The sequence below is a fragment of the Gobio gobio genome, assembly GCF_949357685.1.
Source record: "Gobio gobio genome assembly, chromosome: 15".
In the NCBI taxonomy this organism is placed as follows: Eukaryota; Metazoa; Chordata; class Actinopteri; order Cypriniformes; family Gobionidae; genus Gobio; species Gobio gobio.
Genome location: NC_137108.1, coordinates 28443056 through 28462903, shown reverse-complemented (window position 1 = coordinate 28462903; position 19848 = coordinate 28443056). Strand labels below are relative to the sequence as shown.

The 19848-nt window shown below is 38.3% G+C and overlaps 2 protein-coding genes across 3 annotated transcripts in view; one reads left to right on the top strand and one right to left on the bottom strand.

Moving 5' to 3' along the window:
• The first annotated feature begins 3326 nt into the window (after positions 1-3326).
• atxn1b (ataxin 1b) lies at positions 3327-14562 on the top strand. Of its 2 annotated transcripts, none has more exons than XM_079837673.1 (3): positions 3327-3474; positions 8480-10580; positions 10693-14562. In XM_079837673.1, the coding sequence occupies exons 2-3, from the start codon at positions 8688-8690 to the stop codon at positions 11284-11286; spliced, it is 2487 nt and encodes an 828-aa protein (XP_079693799.1). In that variant the 5' UTR covers positions 3327-3474; positions 8480-8687; the 3' UTR covers positions 11287-14562. The 2 variants fall into 2 exon arrangements, with proteins under 2 accessions (XP_079693799.1, XP_079693798.1); XM_079837672.1 differs by lacking the exon at positions 3327-3474 and adding an exon at positions 5326-5667.
• A 2757-nt stretch (positions 14563-17319) lies between these two features.
• Positions 17320-19848, bottom strand: part of mylipb (myosin regulatory light chain interacting protein b) — a 7672-nt gene continuing 5143 nt past the window's right edge. Inside the window, exon 7 of the mRNA XM_079837406.1 lies at positions 17320-18122. Coding sequence (XP_079693532.1) covers positions 17955-18122 — 168 coding nt within the window. The 3' untranslated portion in view covers positions 17320-17954. The remainder of the gene's footprint in view (positions 18123-19848) is intronic.

Genomic DNA, 19848 nt, shown 5'->3' with positions numbered 1-19848 from the left:
TATTTACATAGGCTATTATATAAATGTATTGGAAATGTACCCAAAAATATATAGCATGGCAAGGATGGCAAAAAGAGTGTAACATATGATTCTCTGTCCTTACTGAATTGCTCATTTTGAGGCCCATCATCCACTGGATTCAGAACAGACTGTTATCACAGTTCAAAAGTGCTGACCAACCTTATCAATGTTCCAGTGTCTGTCTGTTATGCGATTAATGTTGAACACCTCCCAAGTTTACATGCTGACAGGCGTCTGTCTAACGATGTCTATGTGACTCGTGGCTCTATGGCAGATGTTTTAATTAGTGATCCAGCTGCAGGAGAATGGAGACTTCAATGTCCGTTATAACGGAAGGTGCTAAGATGGGAATGGATGGGGGTTCAATCTCAAAGGGGACCGCTTTGGCAGTGACACTCTGGGAAATGTAGCAAAACATGTCTATTTTCCATGCTGGTCTGTTATATGATTGTTTTTTAAGCCTGTAATTAATTATTAATGAACTGATTTTTAGTGCTTTATTCAATGGCAGCTGCTGGTAAATCAAAGGATTCATAGCTCGCCAGAGTTTACGGTATTGTGAAAGATAGGTTACAATATTATAGGGGACGGAGATAAAGTGCTTGGCTAAACAGCATGATTAACGTATTCAAATAGTCCATTCCACTAGACAGTTGTGCTTATAGATAATTTCCTTGACCTTACAGTCTTACTCTTATATAACCTCATTTGTTTGAATGAACATTTGTTGACATGTGGCATTCTTGAATCTGGTCCACATTCATTCAGCTAGTAGTAAACTCTGCCCTGCAACAGTATTCGCTAAACAATTCAATCCTAATAATAATTTTATAATTATAATAATAGTAATTTTTAGAATTGTATTAATATAACTAAATGTGTTATATAGTTAAAGTTATTATATACAATATTATATTTTAAATCTAAAGCACTATTATAACACGATAATGTTTAAATGTTAATTCAATTCAAATACATGTATTATTTATTTTATTGTCATCTCACACATGGATCAATTAATGAGCATCAGACAAAATACAATCCTTATTCTCACTGAATAAAGATTACCTATTAAACCACCAAATAGGTGGTGATGTGCACTAAGTAGGTTATGTAAATCACCATTAAACAAAAGAAGGAAGTAGTATAGCGCACTTGTCCATTTCCATGGTGACTCATCAATTCGTCGCTCTGTTGAGAATGTCTTGGGTATTCACGATTAACATATGTTCTGGGTTGTCTAAACTTACTCACAGGCGCATTTTTGGAACCAGCATACCTCGAATAAGCAAGGTTTGGGTTAATCAACCGGGAGTTGAGACGATAAATGGTAAATGGTAAATGGACTGCATTTATATAGCGCTTTTAACAGACCTACGGCCATCCAAAGCGCTTTACATTTTGCCTCACATTCACCCATTCACACACTCATTCATACACCGACAATAATTTAACCTTGCTTTCTGGAATACCTCCCGGTTCTATAGAAATAAGGTTGCCACGCAAGAAAAAACAGATTCAAAGTGACATGACCAAACCACATGTTGACCTCAGTGTTTTCACCAAGAGAGAAATTAGGCAGAAACAATATTCAAAATAATATTTGACAGCCGTAAGATATAAGGGAGCAGGAATAATTTGCATTCCTGATGATGTTTTTTTAGTCACTGGAAACTACATTTATTATGGAATATGCATTAAAAGTGAAATTCAGCTTTTGTACATTTTATCAAATTTGTTTTACAAAAAGCAAAATCGAGTAGGCAATCCATTTTAACATGGTTTGCTCTAATTGTACATTAGATTTTTCTGCGTAGAATTAACCATTTTCCAGTACTGTTGCGGTGAAGCGGTGATAGTGATTAGAGATGGATACTCTAGTAATGGCTTTATAATAGCTTGGTTTTAAAATTGCTGTTTGTGTGTTTTCTTATGGTTCCTCTCTCTGTTAGTCTGCCAAAACCACTTTTGAGGCTGCAGTGCCCCTCCCTTGCCCTTAGTATTAAGCCTTTTGAGTGTCTGATAAAGAGAATGTTATTGCATTCCTTACTGGAAGCCTCAAATATCTAGTGGCCAGCCTGGGTTTTCACTTTTATTAAGCATTCAGCAACTTTGACCACTAAATTTTGCCCTCCTTAACCCCTTGGCAATGGTTAAAGAAAACAAAGATGATGTTCTTCATGTCTGTGCTTGTAAAGTGGTTGAGCTGCTCCATTCTTGTCCTCGCTCCTTGTGTTGTATTCTCAGCAGAAGTGTGTAGGCCAGAGCTATTTTTGGCTTAATGGCTGAAATACTGGCTCTGATAGACATGGAAAAAACATTTTACTTTCGGAAAGATTTGGCTGTCTGTTATTGTGGTCAGCTCTGTTTAAGAATGGACTCTGGTACTCAAAAGTACTTGAAAGTTGAATGCGATAGTTCACCCAAAAATGAAAGTTCTGTCATCATTTACTCACCTTTATGCTGTTCCAAACTTGTATATGTCACCAATATGTCATATATGTCCTGAACATATTGTCCATTAATCATCCAAATATAACTATTTATTCCTAGTGTCTGCTTGTAAACCTTACATAGAGTTTAGCCTCAGCTCTTGTCAAAAGTCAGCTGATTTAAGGGCGCAACCATTTTTGCTGGACACAAATAGTGTTAAAATGTAAAATATACAAAAGAATTTATGTTCACTTGCGTACATACTCATCCACATAACGTATGACTCAGAGAAAAATTCTCCAAGTGGAAGCCGTGAGAAATTTGTAGACCTTGTCCCTTGTTACCTCGGCAACACAGGTCCTTGCATAATCTTCCCACATGCTCAGAGATGGCATAGTACCTTCTAAATCAAGGGACTTTCCAGTTCAGAGTGCATACAGATCACTCATGGCACCGGACTGGATACCTTCCTTTAGAAAAGTCCCCTTAAAGGGAAGTCATTTCATTAGCAGCCATATTGGCAAAATCCTACAAAAATAGCTTCTATCTACAAGAATAGGGAGAGACTGAAATATCTTAAACTGATAGTCAAGATTGTGTTTTAATAACATGTTTCAAATTAGCAATAAAATTAGATGATTATCTTCGCTGGCTTCGAATTAAAAATATACCATACAAAATCATTTAAATTGTAAATTAAATTAAATGTACCAATGAATAATGTTAAGCTGGTTCTCTATATAATATCTTATGTTAGCTTGTGTCCACTGCAATGTCCATATGTCAGAATGAGTCCTGTCCCTCTTATACATGTCTGGACATGTTAGGACATGTCTCACTATCTCTGAGAAATGTCTGGAAGGGTGAACGTTCTTTCAGTGTGAAGACTGATCAGGTGTCAGTACTGAATACAGCAAACAGAACAGTAATTATGGAATTATGCAATATTGTTTTGTTCTAGGGGTTTGTAAAAGTGACTGGATGTCCGTGAGAAGAAAATGGACCCGATCATGGACCGTTGTGAGTGCATTTCCTTTTTGTGGCGCATCCAACTTTTCTTTCACTGTAGTTCTGTATGTTTAATCTGAGTTTTATGAGGCCTGAGAGTGAGAAAAACTAGAAAAATAAGAAGAATTGCTCTTTCATCTTATCTCCCTAGTGACTGGTTAAGGCAATACCTCAACAAACAGTAACATAGCAACTCTCCCAAAATCTCCTACTATTACAAGGGATGGAGATATCAAAGACTGTCTCTCTGTAGGGCTTTGTAGGGTTTAGACTGAGCCATCCAGAGTGAAAACAGGACAGGTATTCTCTGAGTCTTCCTAACAGTCTCGACCGAAGCTTCCGGACACCTGTTGCCTCTGACAAGAGGAAATAATAATGTATAGAATCGCCTTAGAACAGTTGCTTTTTTGTGGAAACTTTTTTTCAGAATTCTTTGATGAATAAAAAGTTCAAATGAAGAGTCTTATTTAAAAAAAGAAATATTTTGTATCATATACTGTCACTTTTGATCAATTTTGCATCCTTGCTGATTAAAAGTATGTATTAAAATGTATGTATACTCATGTAAACTTATAATATTTATTAGTTCATGTTTAGATTGTAAAACCTTAGTGACGCAAAAAAAAAAAGGATCAAGGAGACGACATACTGAGAGATGTTCATTTGTGAGTCAATTATTAGCTTTGAGAAGTCTATGTTTAGTGTGTAAAGTTGTCCAAAGAGGAGTATCGGTCTGTGGCTTGGGAAACACACTCAATGCTAAGATCTGCTCAGAGAGAGTAAACCAGGCCAGGCTAATATTAGAGGTTACATATTGCTGATGGCTTTTTTATGTTCCCTGCATTTCTCCTTGTTGACAGCAACGTGTTTCAAACACATGGTGTTTTCAGATCTTCTCAAGGTTGTGTGTGCAAAGATAACATTTTTGTATGTGAGCGTGTGTGTGTTTGCGATTGACTTTGTATTTGCATGTGGTTCCCCCTGAGGGTGAACTGCAACTAATTTGCATGCTTAATGCGGGAGACGTATGTGTTTCTATATGTTTGTGTATGTGCTTATATGTAGGTGTGTTTTGCATTATAATAATATAGGCTTGTTTTTGGTGTATTCTATACTTAATATTTAGTAATGGACCTTTGAATATTTTGTTGGACTATGAGTTGAATATGTCAGTAATTGTGCAGTTCTTGGAGTCTAGTGTATAAGCTATATGATAATGAAACATTACACATGAATTTATCCATCAGAGAGCATTTAGTATATGTGCTACAATGGTTATTTATATGGTATTGCACAAAACCTTCCTGCATCGTTTCCTGTATTATCAGGGATTGGTTTCCAAAGAAATAAGCAAACAGGATTCATGCAGTAATGTCAGTAAAATGGTCTGAGTTTATTTCAGGGCAGGCTTATATAGCACAATGCAAATGTGCTTACTCTCATCACATGTAATGGTGGTGGTGAGGCACTAAATTAGTTTTCCACCGAGAGAAACTAATTAGTTGTAGAAAGAAAGCAAAACGCATAGAAACCCTCACAAAGACTCTCTCAAGAGAATTTCATGGTCTGTGGTGTGTTTGTGTTGTTCGCAAGCGCAGTGGTCTACGTGAGGGTACGTGTTTCTTCTAGTGTGCTTGGTCCCTTGCTCACAATTTTTCTTCCTCCCTCCCTTTCCCTCTCCCTTTCCATCTCCCTCCCTCTCTCTTTTTCTCTCTCTCTCTCTTTCTGTGTGTGCGTAGTCTGGGCTCCCTGCCAAGTGGAGTGTGTTTTTTGAATGAATACCTGATGAGGCTGCTGAGGCTGACTGGGGGAGGAGGAGCCGTGTTCTCTAGAGCACTGTGTGTGTATGTGTGAAGAGCAAGGGAGAGAGAGAGAGAGAGAGAGAGAGAGAGAGAGCTGGCAGTCAGTTTGCCTTGCATAACATACGCTGTAGCTCTCACACGTAGGGCTAGTGAAACAGCGCAGACGAGGGGACTTCCTTTACCCTCGGCCCACCGAGCAATTGTCGAAGGAAGTGGAAGAGAGTGAAGGCAGGGGGGAACATTGGACATGGAAGAAGACATAAATCAGAGGACTGCGTGTGTGACCTGATAGCAGAGCTAAACCTGGACAAAGGACAGCTTGCCAGTGGGTAGAGTGAGTTACACTCGTAGTGCAGAGAGAGAAAGAGAGAGAGAGTTGTTAAAGGCTCCCCTATAAAGAAAGGTAAGGCATCACCCTTAGATGAAATGTTTGATTGGTTTTGAATCATACATTCTTATTGCACACATTATTCTTTTATTCCTAGAAGGAAAAAAAATGTGCATGTATCTGAGAAATGATTGTATTATTATGGCTAATAATGACCAATAGGCTTTGCAGAAATAATTGCAATTCTGTGCAAATGTTTCTGTGTTACCCTGTATGTTGTGCTCTTTTGCTTGTAGGGTGAGAGTAGAGAAACAGGCTTTAGTCATTGTAAAGGCAGCAACAGCTCTGTTTGGATTCATGTCTAGCTTAGGACTCCCTAGACTGCCTCTTAAAGGGACAGGCGCCCATATAAAAGGTCGTTAAGTGCAGAAAGGAGCTGCTCACAGTCGCTAAATGGACATGAGTGAAAAATCCTTTGAGAAGATAGGCATGTTTTTTTGAGGAAAGATGTTAATATGAGCATTTCATTTTAGAGAAGTTGTGTTTGTATTTGTATACATGATCATTGGCACTGGTTCAGTCATCTCTAAGATGACATCATTGAAAAAGGTGTCACAGCACCATGCAAGTAATGTGTTCCTGAATATTTTGCATGCATAGAAATAACTTTGTGTTACAGTACATAGCAAAATAATGTGTTATGTTTGTTTGTGTGGCAGATAATGTGAAATGGAATTATTTACATTCTGGTGTCTGTGTTTTGAGCAAATTACTCAGACGTCTTACATTAGCATCTCTTTAATTAGTGTGTTAATGTGTTTACGTGGGTTTATTGTTTTGAATATGTTGCGTTGATGACATTTGAACTGCATCGGGCCTGCAGAGTATGAGATCTGCTGTTAAAGAACTAGAAGGATACTGCAAGTTGTTAATCTTTCTGGCTCTTTGGCTAGCCACACTGCAAGCAAGTGTGTGCGTGCGTGATTGTGTGGGTCAGGTTTTGCCTAGGACTAGATGTCCCTATAAGAATAGTAAAACCTACAACTGAAATCACCTACTATGATTTATTTAAGCAATTAAATAATGTCTAGTTGAGCTCTAAAATAAAGATTTCTAAGGGTTAAATGTAGGGTTAAGGGATATAAAATATCTTAAGCTCAATTTTGAAGTCAATGTAAAGTCTCATTGAGGTTCTTACAATAGAAAATCCATCTGTTGTTGTCATGGCACTGTTGTCTACAGCTCTGGCACGGAAAGGAGAAAGAAAACAGAAATGAGGCATCACTTTTATGTCTGTGCAGCTGTATTGCCTTGCAGGCTTAGTTTGACTTAGCTATTTTGAATTGTGGGTGTATTTCAGTAGTGCTCTTTGAAACTCCCTGCAAATAGACAGGCAAATATGACACCAGGTAAGAGAGAAGTAGTGCATACAGACACTCAAATAATGTGTGAAATGTACGTATTCTTAAAACTTTCTCACAAACGTTCTCCTCTAATCTGTAATATAATTTATCCTTTACCTGTATATATATATATATATATATATATATATATATATATATATATATATATATATATATATATATATATATATATATATATATATATATATATATATATATATATAAATGAACCAGCAACCTTATGCATGCAAGTATACTAAAAGCCCATTCAAATATTACATTCAGAATTCTTATAATACCTCTAAGGTCGATTGGGCTTGATATACACCGATTCAATCTCTCATTAAAGCATTTATACAATTGCACAAATTACTGTCTATCTGGTGAGGTTAATTTTTGTATTTTTCCTCCAGTTTTAGGATGTCACCATAATGTTTGTTATGGATCCCTGTGATTGCATGAAATGATACAGGGGAATGCAGTCATATCTATGTGATGTTTTTAATGTATTTTTGTTGAACATTGTAAAAGTGTGATCACTACCATTCTATTGTTCTTCGATACGAGCTCTCTGCACCAAATCACATATGCATAAGTGCGTATCAGTCCAATGGATATGCTGATGTGTACGCGTGCGTATAGTGCTCTGTGTACAATAGACTGAAGCGTTTAATGGCTGTGTGTGGTGTAAGCTGTAGCAGGGGAAAGTAGGACAGTGATTGGTGCAGATCTACTGTGGTGAAGGGATCTCTCCCTCCCTCTATTCCACCCTCCCGCTCTCTCGCTCTCTCTCTCTTTCTGTCTTCTACACTGTTACACTCTAACTCAATAACCATGCTTGCTTGCAGGCAGAGCTCAATGTGGGTCAGGAGAGCCAGTGTTTTCTCTCTCTTTCGCTGTCTCCCTCTTCCTTCATCTTTTTCCTGTCCACACACTCTCTCTGCATGTTAAGTTTGCACCCTATGCTCTCTTTATCCTGTATGTATATGCAAACATTATGAGTCGTGAAGCATGAGGATTTGGATTGATGATGGAGCCGTGTTCTCTGTAGTCCCTGTTAGAACTATAACTTATCACTTGAGTAAAATAGCGTGAGCGTTACTCAAAATGCATTACCATTCTACTTACTGAATGAACACATTGACGTTGTTTTTTTCACTAAACTGATAAAGTGTGGTTTACACTGCTATTACATGGAATTGAAAAGGAAGTCAAAGTGGTCAGTGGAAATGGTGAATGTTTGGCTGTATTAGAATGGACCAGCTAGCCCCTGCTATTAGCATATTACGTACAAATGTTCAGTTGCTAAACAAATTCAAGTATGTGCCATTTCAAACTATTTCTTTATTTGGCTCTCATAACTGAATGGATGTTATTGTAAGGTCAAAAATAACATAATACTTTTAGGCAGATAGGTTTGAGCTAGTTTCATAGAATCAGTGCATAAATTATACTCATTTTTGTTTTTTGTCTGTCTGATGAAGGTACGGACTTATAACCATCAGTGAGAGATGATTCCACATGAAGCACATGGATTCTTTCATTACAAGAGTCCTGACAATAGGCAAGACTATGGTAAAAGCGGAGCAAAGTAACAGAACAATGAAAATCTTGGCAACTGCGTTCTACTTTGCACTCTAAAAAATCCTGATCAAAACGAGTGGGTTAAAATAAAGGAAAAGCTCCAAGACCATGAAGTCTAACCAGGAGCGCTGTAATGAGTGCCTTCCGCCGAAAAAGCGGGAGATTTTAGCTCTGGAAGAGAAGCAGGTGCTGGTGTCAGCTGCTGTTAGTGAGAGCCAGAGTGGAGAGAATTTGGCTTGGCTAGCCAGTGTTGCTACCATGGCTAGCATGGCCCACATCCCCAACAATGCAGGCCCATCACAGAGCAACAGTGCCGAGCCTGACAGCCCCCCACCATCAAATAAGGCTCTCACTGTGGTGACGGAATATCCTCCAACTACTACATCTGCTGGCTTTTCATTCTCTTCCAATAGCTCCACATACAGAGGAGTCTTCTCGGGGCCTACCGTGCTAACAGCCAATCCTACGGTTCTCTCCACAAGCCTTCCTCAAACCATAGGCTCCGTCCAATACACACAACTTCCCCCAAATCTCCAGCTCATAGGGCCATATACAAGTTATATCTCATCACAGATTGTGCCATCCACATCCAGTCCAACACAGCCACGGAGGACACCACAAGAGGTCTTGGCCACAACAGCTGTCATCTCCCAAGCATCCAGCCTTGATTCACAGAGTCATCATGTGATTTCTTCTATATCAAATGTTTCCCACAGTCAATGCATTCAAGTAGAGAGTGCACCTTTGGGTTTGGCAGTTTCCTCCCCTTCTGTCCAACTGCCCCTTCAAATACATCCACACTCAACTGTTCTTGCCCCTCATGCCCTGGCTCTCACCCCCTCTCAAGTGGTTCTACACTACACCGATGGCTTCATTGCAAAGCAGCCAGATTCCCATCCCAGAGAGGTGCAAAATGGTGCACTAGGAGAGGTTACAGTGGTCAAGCACAGTACTACTATGGCCAAAGGGATCTCTAGCCAACCAGAAGTTGACCAGAGCCACAAGCAAAATCATAACCTGGGCCTCCAGACCCAAGCTCAGGTTTTGCTCCCAGCAGACTATAGCACTCATGACAGAGCAGGACTGCAAACATCACTGATGTTGGTATCCAGTAGCCACATTGCAGCAAACAGCAACTCTGAGCTCCAAAGTATCATGGGTAAGGACCACTCATCTTTGCACCTTGCTGAGAGAGGAGGTATCTGCCTAGGCAAGCCAATGCCCAGAGTGTCCGCTCTTACTTCCTCAGACAGCCAAGTTTCTCCAGCCTCCACAATGTCCCAGCACACACTCCTGCAGGCTCCTCACAACACCCAACAGGAGCTCTCCACCAGCATTTACCCTGCCACACAGCTCCCAATTATTGGCTACATCACCAGTGCTTCTGGTGGACCCCAGCAAGCAGTAACTGGTTATCAGAGCAACCTACCACAGCATGTGGTGATCTCAGGCAACCCCTCCTTGCTCATTCCGGTTAGTGCCACTAACATCAATCCCTCTACTGCTGAGACGGAGGTCACCCACTGTTCTGTCATCCCTAGTTTAGCCAATACATCAACAGCTCTGCCTCAGACCTTTATAAATACATCCCCACCTGCAGCTGCAGCTTCAGTCCTAGCCAATGGTAAAGACATCACAGGGTCTGATGAACGCCATGCTCCCTGTGCCATGCCAAGTCCAACCCAAATACAGCTGCCTGTTCTTTCAGCCAGTGTAGTGGGATCTCCAGTCCCTGTAACACCTCCAACATCTACAAGTCCTCACAGCTCACCATCATCACCATCAGCCGGCCTACCACCATTCTTCATGAAGGGCTCTATTATCCAGTTGGCAGACGGTGAGCTGAAGCGTGTGGAGGATCTGCGAACAGAGGACTTTGTGCAAAGTGCAGAGGTGAGTGGAGAACTGAAGATTGACTCCAGCACTGTTGAGCGCATAGAGTGCAGCCGCACACCCAATGCTGTCATCATACAGTTCTCAGTGGGAGAGAACAAAGCCCAGGTGAGTCTGTTTCTTTTTAAATAAAGCTCACTTACCATGTTAGCGGTAATCTTCAGTAGTGCTGAATGTAACTTTGGAACTAAAATATTATTTATGGTTTTCTCTATTTTAGGTGTGTGTAGAAGTCCTCGTGGAATACCCTTTCTTTGTGTTTGGTCAAGGTTGGTCATCCTGCTGCCCTGACCGCACCACACAGTTGCTAGCGCTATCCTGTGCCAAACTCTCTGTGGGTGATGTTTGTATCTCTCTCACCCTTAAAAGCCTAAAAAATAGCATTCAAAAGAAAAATAGTTTTTCAGAGTCTGTGATGAAACACAACAACCCTTTGAAAGCATCCAAAAACAATGGGCTCATTGAGGAAAGACCAACCCAAATGGAGGATCTTAAGAAAGGACACAAAATTACATCAAGAGTGGAGAATAGTGTTGAAGGAACACTGGTTGAGACTTCCAACCAAAGAAATGTCTTGACCCTCTCAGAGAATGGGGGCATAAATCCTCAGACACTGGTGAACCTAAACAACCAGGCAGAAAAAACACACACATCTAGCGTCGAGAGAGCGGTTTGCCGCAAGAGGAGATGGTCTGCCCCAGAGAGAGGAGAAATGCGGAGGTCGCAAGAGGACCCTCAGATTTTACCCAAATTTCCCTTCCTCCCACATCAGCTAAAGGTCAGCATTGAGGGCCGATCCAGCACAGGTTGCTGAAGGCCTTCTGAACACCATAGAGCAGTGATAGGGAGTTGATTTCTAACCAAGAAATACATCACTTAGCCTTACTTGATTTAATTTGAGAAATCGCATAAAGTTGATCAACTGAATAAAATTTGTTTTTGCTTGGTGTCCAAGAAAATGCTTTTGCTTCAACCACAAAGACTCGCAAAACTTTCCCCCATCACTGCCATGGACTCCGAGAGGGACAAGGAAGAGCAGATTTTCTTTTTGGTACTTTGCTTTTTGTTACGTTGTGTTGTTTTCCTATGACATTCATATCCAGGTTACTGTAATGATATATCTTTTTACACAAGAATGTGTGTGATCATTTGAGTCGTGTCAAATGTAATATTAATCTTTAGACTTTCCTTTTAAATCAGCTGGACATGACAATTTTGGGTAGTATATTGCAGTGTCCAACCATTTTTTTTCTCAGCTTGCTACACATTTAGTGTTTAATTTAGTCTACTGTTGTGTTTACTGAATTCATTCATAATCAGGGCCGTTACAAAGAGTGATGGCAAAAGGGGAACAGTGAGATATGTCATTTGTGTATGATTACAAGTGATTTCGAGGAGTTATGCGAACAGAAGCCATCTTCCACTTGTTACTGATCCATAATCCTGTGCTTATATAATGTCAGCTGAGAATGACAGGCTTTGCTCAAGTGACTACTTTGAATCAGATCTAGGTCAAGTTTAGCATCAAGATACATTGAATGTTTTATCCTTATATTTTAATTCAATTGATGATAGTCTCCTAGATATGCAATACTGAGCTTTCACATACCTCATATGTGCATTTAACTAATAACCCAATCAGATTGCCTGATCGGATCTGTGAGTGAGAAAGCGTTGAAGAAATCTTCACATTGTCAAACTGGCTGTGTGTAGAGAAGTCTCCGCTCAAGTCAGAATTAGCACTTTAAAGAAAGGTTAAGGGAAGTTGAATGAATGAAAGGATGGAAACATTCCCACTTCTGTTTTGTTACTACAGCAACAGACAGTTTTGAGTGCTGTTAGTCATTTTGTGCTTTACTATCCATTTTATGTGCAAAGCACTTCTCATGTAGTATTTTTAAATGACTGTTTTCTTTACACTATTTGAAGTATTATGGGCCTTTCTCAGTCTAGCTGCAATAATGAACTCTCTGTTAAAGACACAACATAATCACCATACGTTGAAAAATAACGCCGCATTCTTGATGTTCAAAACAAGCGACGTTTCACAGGTTTATCTCCAATAGAAAGGGCCTTTTGTATCAAAACTTGTTTATATAAGAAATTTAGCATCTAATGAAGTTAACAAAATTAAATAGATAAAAATGTATCCCAATATAGTAATTTAATTCACAAGAATCTGAGTCGAAGGAGGATGCTGTGCTTTGTGCAATGTGTTCTGCTATTGAAAATCTAAATTTACAGTTGGCAAAAATGGGAAAATATGGTTTGTGAAAATTAGACATGGTCTAGGATATTTAAAATGGACTATACTTCAATCCCTCACAGCCTAATTTGTGTTCGCATCAACTTAAATATACTACTCAGAATAATGTTTGTCAGCCACTGTAGGTCTCTTTTAAAATTTAGATTTCTTCATAATTAGCAGTATGCCGCTAATGGCCTAAACACGGACAGTCTTTGTATGTTCTCTGCAGAGAAAAAAAAGAAAGAAAGAAAGAAAATGATGAATGTTGAGACACTATTTTAGATTTTAGTATCCACGTTATCTATTTTCTCTGTCTTTATATTTGCTGTGCTGGTCATGCTAAACAAATTTAAAGGAATTAATTTAGTACACTGCAGATAAGGTAATAAGACAAAGGTTTTTTTTATATGACAAATATAATTGCTATATTCCATAAATAAAAGCCTCATGGTTTTCTTTGTGTGTGTGTGCAAAACAGTCACAAAATTATTATTATCTAACTCCACTGACTGCTGTTATAAATTCAGAAGAAAAAAAATCTTGGAATACATATAAGAATTTTGCTATTTGCACAAGTAGACATTTTAAAGAGTAAAGTCGAGTGTATGTGTGGAGTTTTATAGTGACACTTCATTTTGCCAGCTCTGTAGGTCACCTAAAAACTATACATTTTGATATGTGTGGTTATGAGTGTGAGTTTGTTGACTGACTTAAAAAAAGGTATTGTTATATTCAGATGGAATCACAATAGACCTCATATTGTAGACGTAATGCTTGATTGCACATTCAGTCCAATTTGGATTTGGAATTTATGCACTTTTGAAGAGAGAGTACAATGAAAGAGAAATGAAAAGGATGGTTGATTAGTAGCCTCACATAGCTACAATTTGTTTGATACAATCTATTGTGATGGTGATATTGGTAAGGCAGTAGAAGACTCTGTGCTATGACAATAGACTAGAAACCATTACAAAAGTGTCAATGTTTCTGGATTGATGTTTGTTTCATATGTATCATTGTTCTCTCTTTTCTCTCTTTTACCCTGTGTAGCTATGTACATTTAAACCTCAGTGTGTTTGTGCACTGTGTGGATAACTTCATTGAAGACAGTCAGGTTTCAGGTTTCAACCTAACAACAGTGATTTATTATCATCTGCATCAAATTAAAACCTTTTTTTGTTTGTTTGTTTAAAAAGAAGGCTGTCAACCACTTGAAGGCATAAACACATTATAGCGATTTATTGTGAAACTGAATTCTCAGGTTGAGAAACTGGCCCTAAGACTGTTTCTGTTCCTGTATTACTTTTTGCAAAAACACTCAGTTACACACAGTAACATTTTGTTACAAACGAAACTGGAGTTCATTTTAGCTCCAGTGCTATGACTCATGGGAAGTCACTGGCTGACTATTGCGCCCTCTGCAGCCCATCACTGTACATGCACCCAATGTATAAAGAAGGCTAACTTTAACTAGCATGATAATGTGTTGTGGGTGTAGCTCACATGCTTGCATGCTTGCTATTGAAAATCTGTTCATATGAGAAAATAAAACAGTCTGGTGCATGTACAAGGTTGGGTATCAACGATATGGCTTTATATGGCTGTCCAAAGACGGTCAGAATTTGTTTTATGCATATGCCTCAATGGTCCATAGCCAGGATTAGCTCTAGCAATACCACAAGGCCTCATTAAGGGTTGGAAGACCAAACTTGACGTCTAGAGATTGACCTATAACATACATAGTCACTGATCCCAGTGTTTTTTTTTAAATATTATTTTACAGGAAGTCCTAGGTCTTTTACCTCCAGTTAAACCTCAATCACCAGAGTGACAATTATCTTTAAAAAAAAAAAAAAAAAGAAGAAAAAAAGCACATAACTGATTTCTCATTTTCTTATATATTTGATGTAAATGACTATATTTGTGTGATTCGTTGTACCTGTGATATTTTTCTCATTCTTTGAAAAGCTCCTTTTCTACAAACTGACAAAAAGCAATTAAGACAGAAGTCAACCTCAACTTTTCTAACTGTGGTGTGTTTATGTGAACAGAGCATCCAAGACTGTTCAGTGAAGTCAGTGATCATTTCTTTGGTGGTGCTTGCAAGTTTTTGTAGCTGTTTTGATTTTTGTGAAATGAAAAGGAACACCGGACTCGACTTTTGGCGAATATGTCAATAACTTCCTGTATAGTACAAATCTATTGTATCTGTATAATCACTCTAATAAAATACTGTGCCAATTTTACTTGCCTCTTTCTTTTGATGATCAGATGTTTTATCTGAGACGATAAACCTGAAATTGTCTGAAACTGAAACATACGTTTTGTTAGTAACCAGTTTTGACTGTCAGGCCACATAAAGATTCCTTAAATTATTCAATGGCAAAGACAAGGTTGTGCTTGACCCCTTTAGAAAGCCTCCTGAGATATTGGCTTTCTGACTACATACTCTATAAATTCCTCATACATGCACACGGTAGCATGGTAGACGTGACATACCTACCTTACATAAAAGCCACCCAATACATAACACATGTGAACACACGTTGTCAGATGTATTGATTTCAAGCTTGAACCAGAATTATAGCTTGACATGAAAAAAGCCTGTGACTCAGGCGAAATTGTGCAAGAGTTATGAACTTTGGGTTATAGGTTTGTCTGTAAGCATATAGTTAATGCATAGCAGTGTTCTTCATGTAGAACATTCTGTACCTAGTTCCAGGCTTGCAGCTGACAGACCCTCCCAAACTGGGGCAGCAGAGACAGGGCATTGAGGAGCTTTTTTTTATTTCCTGAACATTAACTACTACCTTATATCTCTATAATGTCTTTCTCAACAAAATAATATTCATAATCCGCATTGGCTACTATATAATATAGTAAGAAATATCGCACAAGTTCTCTGGTTTAGTACTGTTGTATGAACGATTTACAACATTTCAGTCATGACAACTCTCAGGATAATTTCTAAAACAATTTATTAATGAAAACGAAACCCCCTTGAAGCAGATCTGGGCAGGTGGTGCTGGGGAGGTGAAGGGCTAACTTGCATAGCAAGCCGTGCATTTGATGCGTTGAGGTTATATAGGGACATGATAATGAATACTTGAAATCGATTGGTTGGAAACATTATGTTTGGTGAACCAATCCGAAGTTCCGATCGCGAATAAAGTTTTATGGCTGAACTATTCATTTCAATAAACAAGAAGTAAATATTGAGTAACCAACATTTTAGACATAATATTGCCCATTAATTTGTCTAATTTTGCTCCACAAAAAAATAGTTCCATACGACACCATGTCAGAATTAACCGCTCTGTATCTCCGAGCAACAAACAGTAGCACTGTTTTGTTTCTAAATGAAGCAGTGTTTTTAAACTTTTCAGCCCGACACTTTCACGTTGTTTAAATACCAAAATGCACTTGCACCCATCTGTTCGCTCCATGGGCGTGCTGGTCTGAAAAAGAGGTATGTTCAGGCGCATTGTTCTCATTAAGAGACTAGGTACAAACCCTTTTGGACCATGCGCCTGGCGAGCCGACCGTTCTTTACATCGTTAAACTAGCAAAAATGCACCTGGGCCATGCCCTAATCCTAGGTCTATATGGGTTGCGTATGGCGGTCCGCCGGAAGTTAGTTATTTTAGTCTATAAAGTTTTGAATATGGATATTTTTCTTACACAAACACATAGCTTCGCTTCAGAAGGCCTTTATTAACCTCCCGGAGCCATGTGGAGCAGTTATATGATGGATAGATGCACTTTTATGGACTTAAAAAAAAACAACAAATACTGCCATTATAAAAATTGGAAGAGCCAGTTTTTTTTTATATAACTCAGAATTTATTCATCTGAGAGAAGAATGCCATATGCACATAGGATGCCTTGAGGGTGAGTAAATGGGCTAATTTTCATTTGTGGGTGAACTAACCTTTTAATCTGCAGAAAGAGTTAAACCACCACTGATGAACAAACTAAAAGTCTCTATGGCAGGGGTTTTCAAAGACCGTGGGCCTCCCTTATAACACAACATAATACATTTGAAATTGTATTTAACTTGCCATACTCTGTAAAGAAGCAAAACACTGTCAGGTATTTGCTATACTGTAAGTAGTTGTCTTTACTGTACCTGCCTAGCCACTTCAGAGTCATGATAACATTATATTAGTTATAACCTTTGCCATCAATTCTGACACATCAGACACTGTACATATCAGTACTGTAACACGTACAGTATGTCACTAGTTGCACGTACAGTATATCGGTACGGTTATACGTGCAAAATGAGTCTCATTACTTTACAATGGGACTCCGTACTGTACAGCAAGGTTCATAGACTAGACCTCTGTTGGAGAGATTTGTTGATATTGCCTGAGATAATGTTAAGTTTCATCAATGTTTGCTTGTTCAAACATTTAAATATAATTTGAATATTTACAAAAAATATATAATACAGCTAAATATGAGTGGATCAGGAGAATATAAGTGTGTGTGTCTAGTTACAGTTTGTATGACCAAGGGTACACATGGATATGCGCTGTATATACTGGGGATTTAACAATCTATCCTAGAATTAATTCAACAAAACAAATATAAAATACCAGGCAGGTGTTAAAAGGTGTGTAAAAGCTCTTTATTCTGTTCGGATACAGATTAAATACATGTCAGTATAAAAGAGGACAGAACTTTGTTATTCGGACCTTTTTGTAATATAGTGCATTAAAGGCTTATTTTGTCAATACTGCTGTAGCACTAGAAAGAAACCCCTTTCATGCAATTAAATGAAATCTATTGTTTGAAATCTTTGTACAATAAAATTGCATACACAAACAGAGACAAATATAACATAAAACTTTAAAAATCTGTTCTGATAAAGAATATAGTTGATGTGGAGTGTTAACAACTACATTTGTATTTACTTTAAAAAAAACATGTGCATCTGATACAGTACATAAAAAAACATTATGTGTTGTTGTGTACCATTTGCCTCTCTGAATGACCTCCAGTGTAAACGGTTTATTCATTTGTATGCCTGTAATGTGCATACTATGAAAAATAACAGTATGATTAGCAGTAGTCACTAGTCATAATTTTTTTTGAGGTACTTCTGGATAGCCGGTGCAGTTCAGCTTACTCAATAGAACAACTGAATATTTTGTCATAACATTTCCTCTGTATTTTTAAATAGTCTGTGGCCAATAGTGTCCATATGTGGTATGCAGGTGTTATCCATACTACAGTTGACATGCATTTTCTTTATTGGCACAATCCTCTGAGATGGCAGTCCGTCTGGGCACACTAAAGGTAGAGGTTTTTGCCTCTTCCAGGCCAAGTAGACTGGCACAGGTGGGTAAATAGACATGCTGAACACGGTCCACCTCTGAGCGGCAAACTGGGCAACACTGATAAGAGAGGAAAGAAGGTAACATATTATAAATGTTAACAACTTTTATCTCTATAATTATATTGAAAGGTGGATTCTGAAATCCACTGCCGCTTCATTATAATTGTATATATCCTAATTAAATTTATAATCAAAGCCTTAATCAATATTTATCCTCCTATATAATTTTTATGATTTTTAATGATGCTTTCCAGTTATGATTTTGCTTAAATCAAGAGAACCACAGATTGTTTCCTCCTTTATGTTTTCTAAAGTTTGTATTTGGTCCCTGAGTGGTGACTGAGGGTCTGTCCTAGGGATGTGTGATGTTGCTAAACGCTTGATTTCAGAACATGTTGTCGTGTGTTTGGATTTTGGAGGCATCACACACCCCTAACCTGACAGGAGTGCAGAAACAGTGCTTGCTCACTTAGCCCGGCTTCCAGAGATGAAATATGTATCGGATTTTTTTATATTATATTATTCATTCTATATTTCCTTTTACTGAAACACTAAAGAATCAAGATTAATATCGCCTGTACTATTGTCTGTACCTCTCACTGAGAGAAAGCACATGTTATCAGTATGTTTTGGGAAACTTTTTGTGGTTAGGATCAGAGCTCAACCAACTCCAACCTTGGAGAGACTGTGTATCTGTGTGTGTGCACTGTATTCCGTGTTACAGATCAGCATTGGAGGTGGATTACGGGCATCCTAAGAGATGAGTGGACTTGTGTTCTGGGCAAGATGGCGCCTGCTCCAGAATCTGGAAGCTCACTACGTGCCTAATTCCGGGGTGAAAGCGTCAACAAGTGATCTACACGTGAATCTGATTAACTGACAATGTGTGGAAATTTAACATGACTGTCCATTTTCTCTGAGCCAATCAGAATCATCCACCTGGCAGAAATTAGGTGGTTAAAACCTTGAAAAGAGTATAACTGTTGAGAAATTGTATGTACGATAGGCGGGTAGAGGGAGCGCGGCCTACGAACTCCTTGTGAGACTTGAAGCTGGCTTCTGCTGATGAAACTGCAAACTATTCTTCAGTAAATTTCTCTTTAATTAATTGCACTCCTGACTCTTGGTCTTCATTTTTTTACTACTGGTCCTGAGTCCTAAACTGTTACCCCAACAATATATACCTATAATTATATATCTATACCTCTATATTTTTTCTTTATTGTTCATGTTAATCATGCAGGTGATGTGTCATTTTTACTGAACTGATATAACACTTCTGTGATGTCAGAGGGTGAAATTCAAAAGGTCATACAACTGCTGCGTAACGAGAATGTCTGATTATCAAGATCTTCAGCCTGAACAGCTGCTAATGGTTGACCGCACATGTCGATAAATATGTTAGGAGGGTAACCAGAGGTTATGTATACCTAATAGTGTAAGTTCTCTTAATCATTAACTGGTCAATTTAGATGACGATTTCTAAGCATGAGAAAATCACACTTTGATTTTATTCTTAAGATATTTTGTAAATTTCCTACCGTAAATATATAAAAAAAATTATTAGTAGTAATATGCCTTCCTAAGGATTTCATTTTGACAACTTTAAAGGCGATTTTCTCAATATTCTGATTTTTTTACACCCTCAGATTCCAGATTTTCAAATAGTTGTATCTCGGCCAGATATTGTCCTATCCTAACAAACTGAGTTTGAGTTTCTATTGATTAAACCAATCTCGTTTGTTGCATTAACTCAAATTTTTAATTTCAATGAACTCAAAATT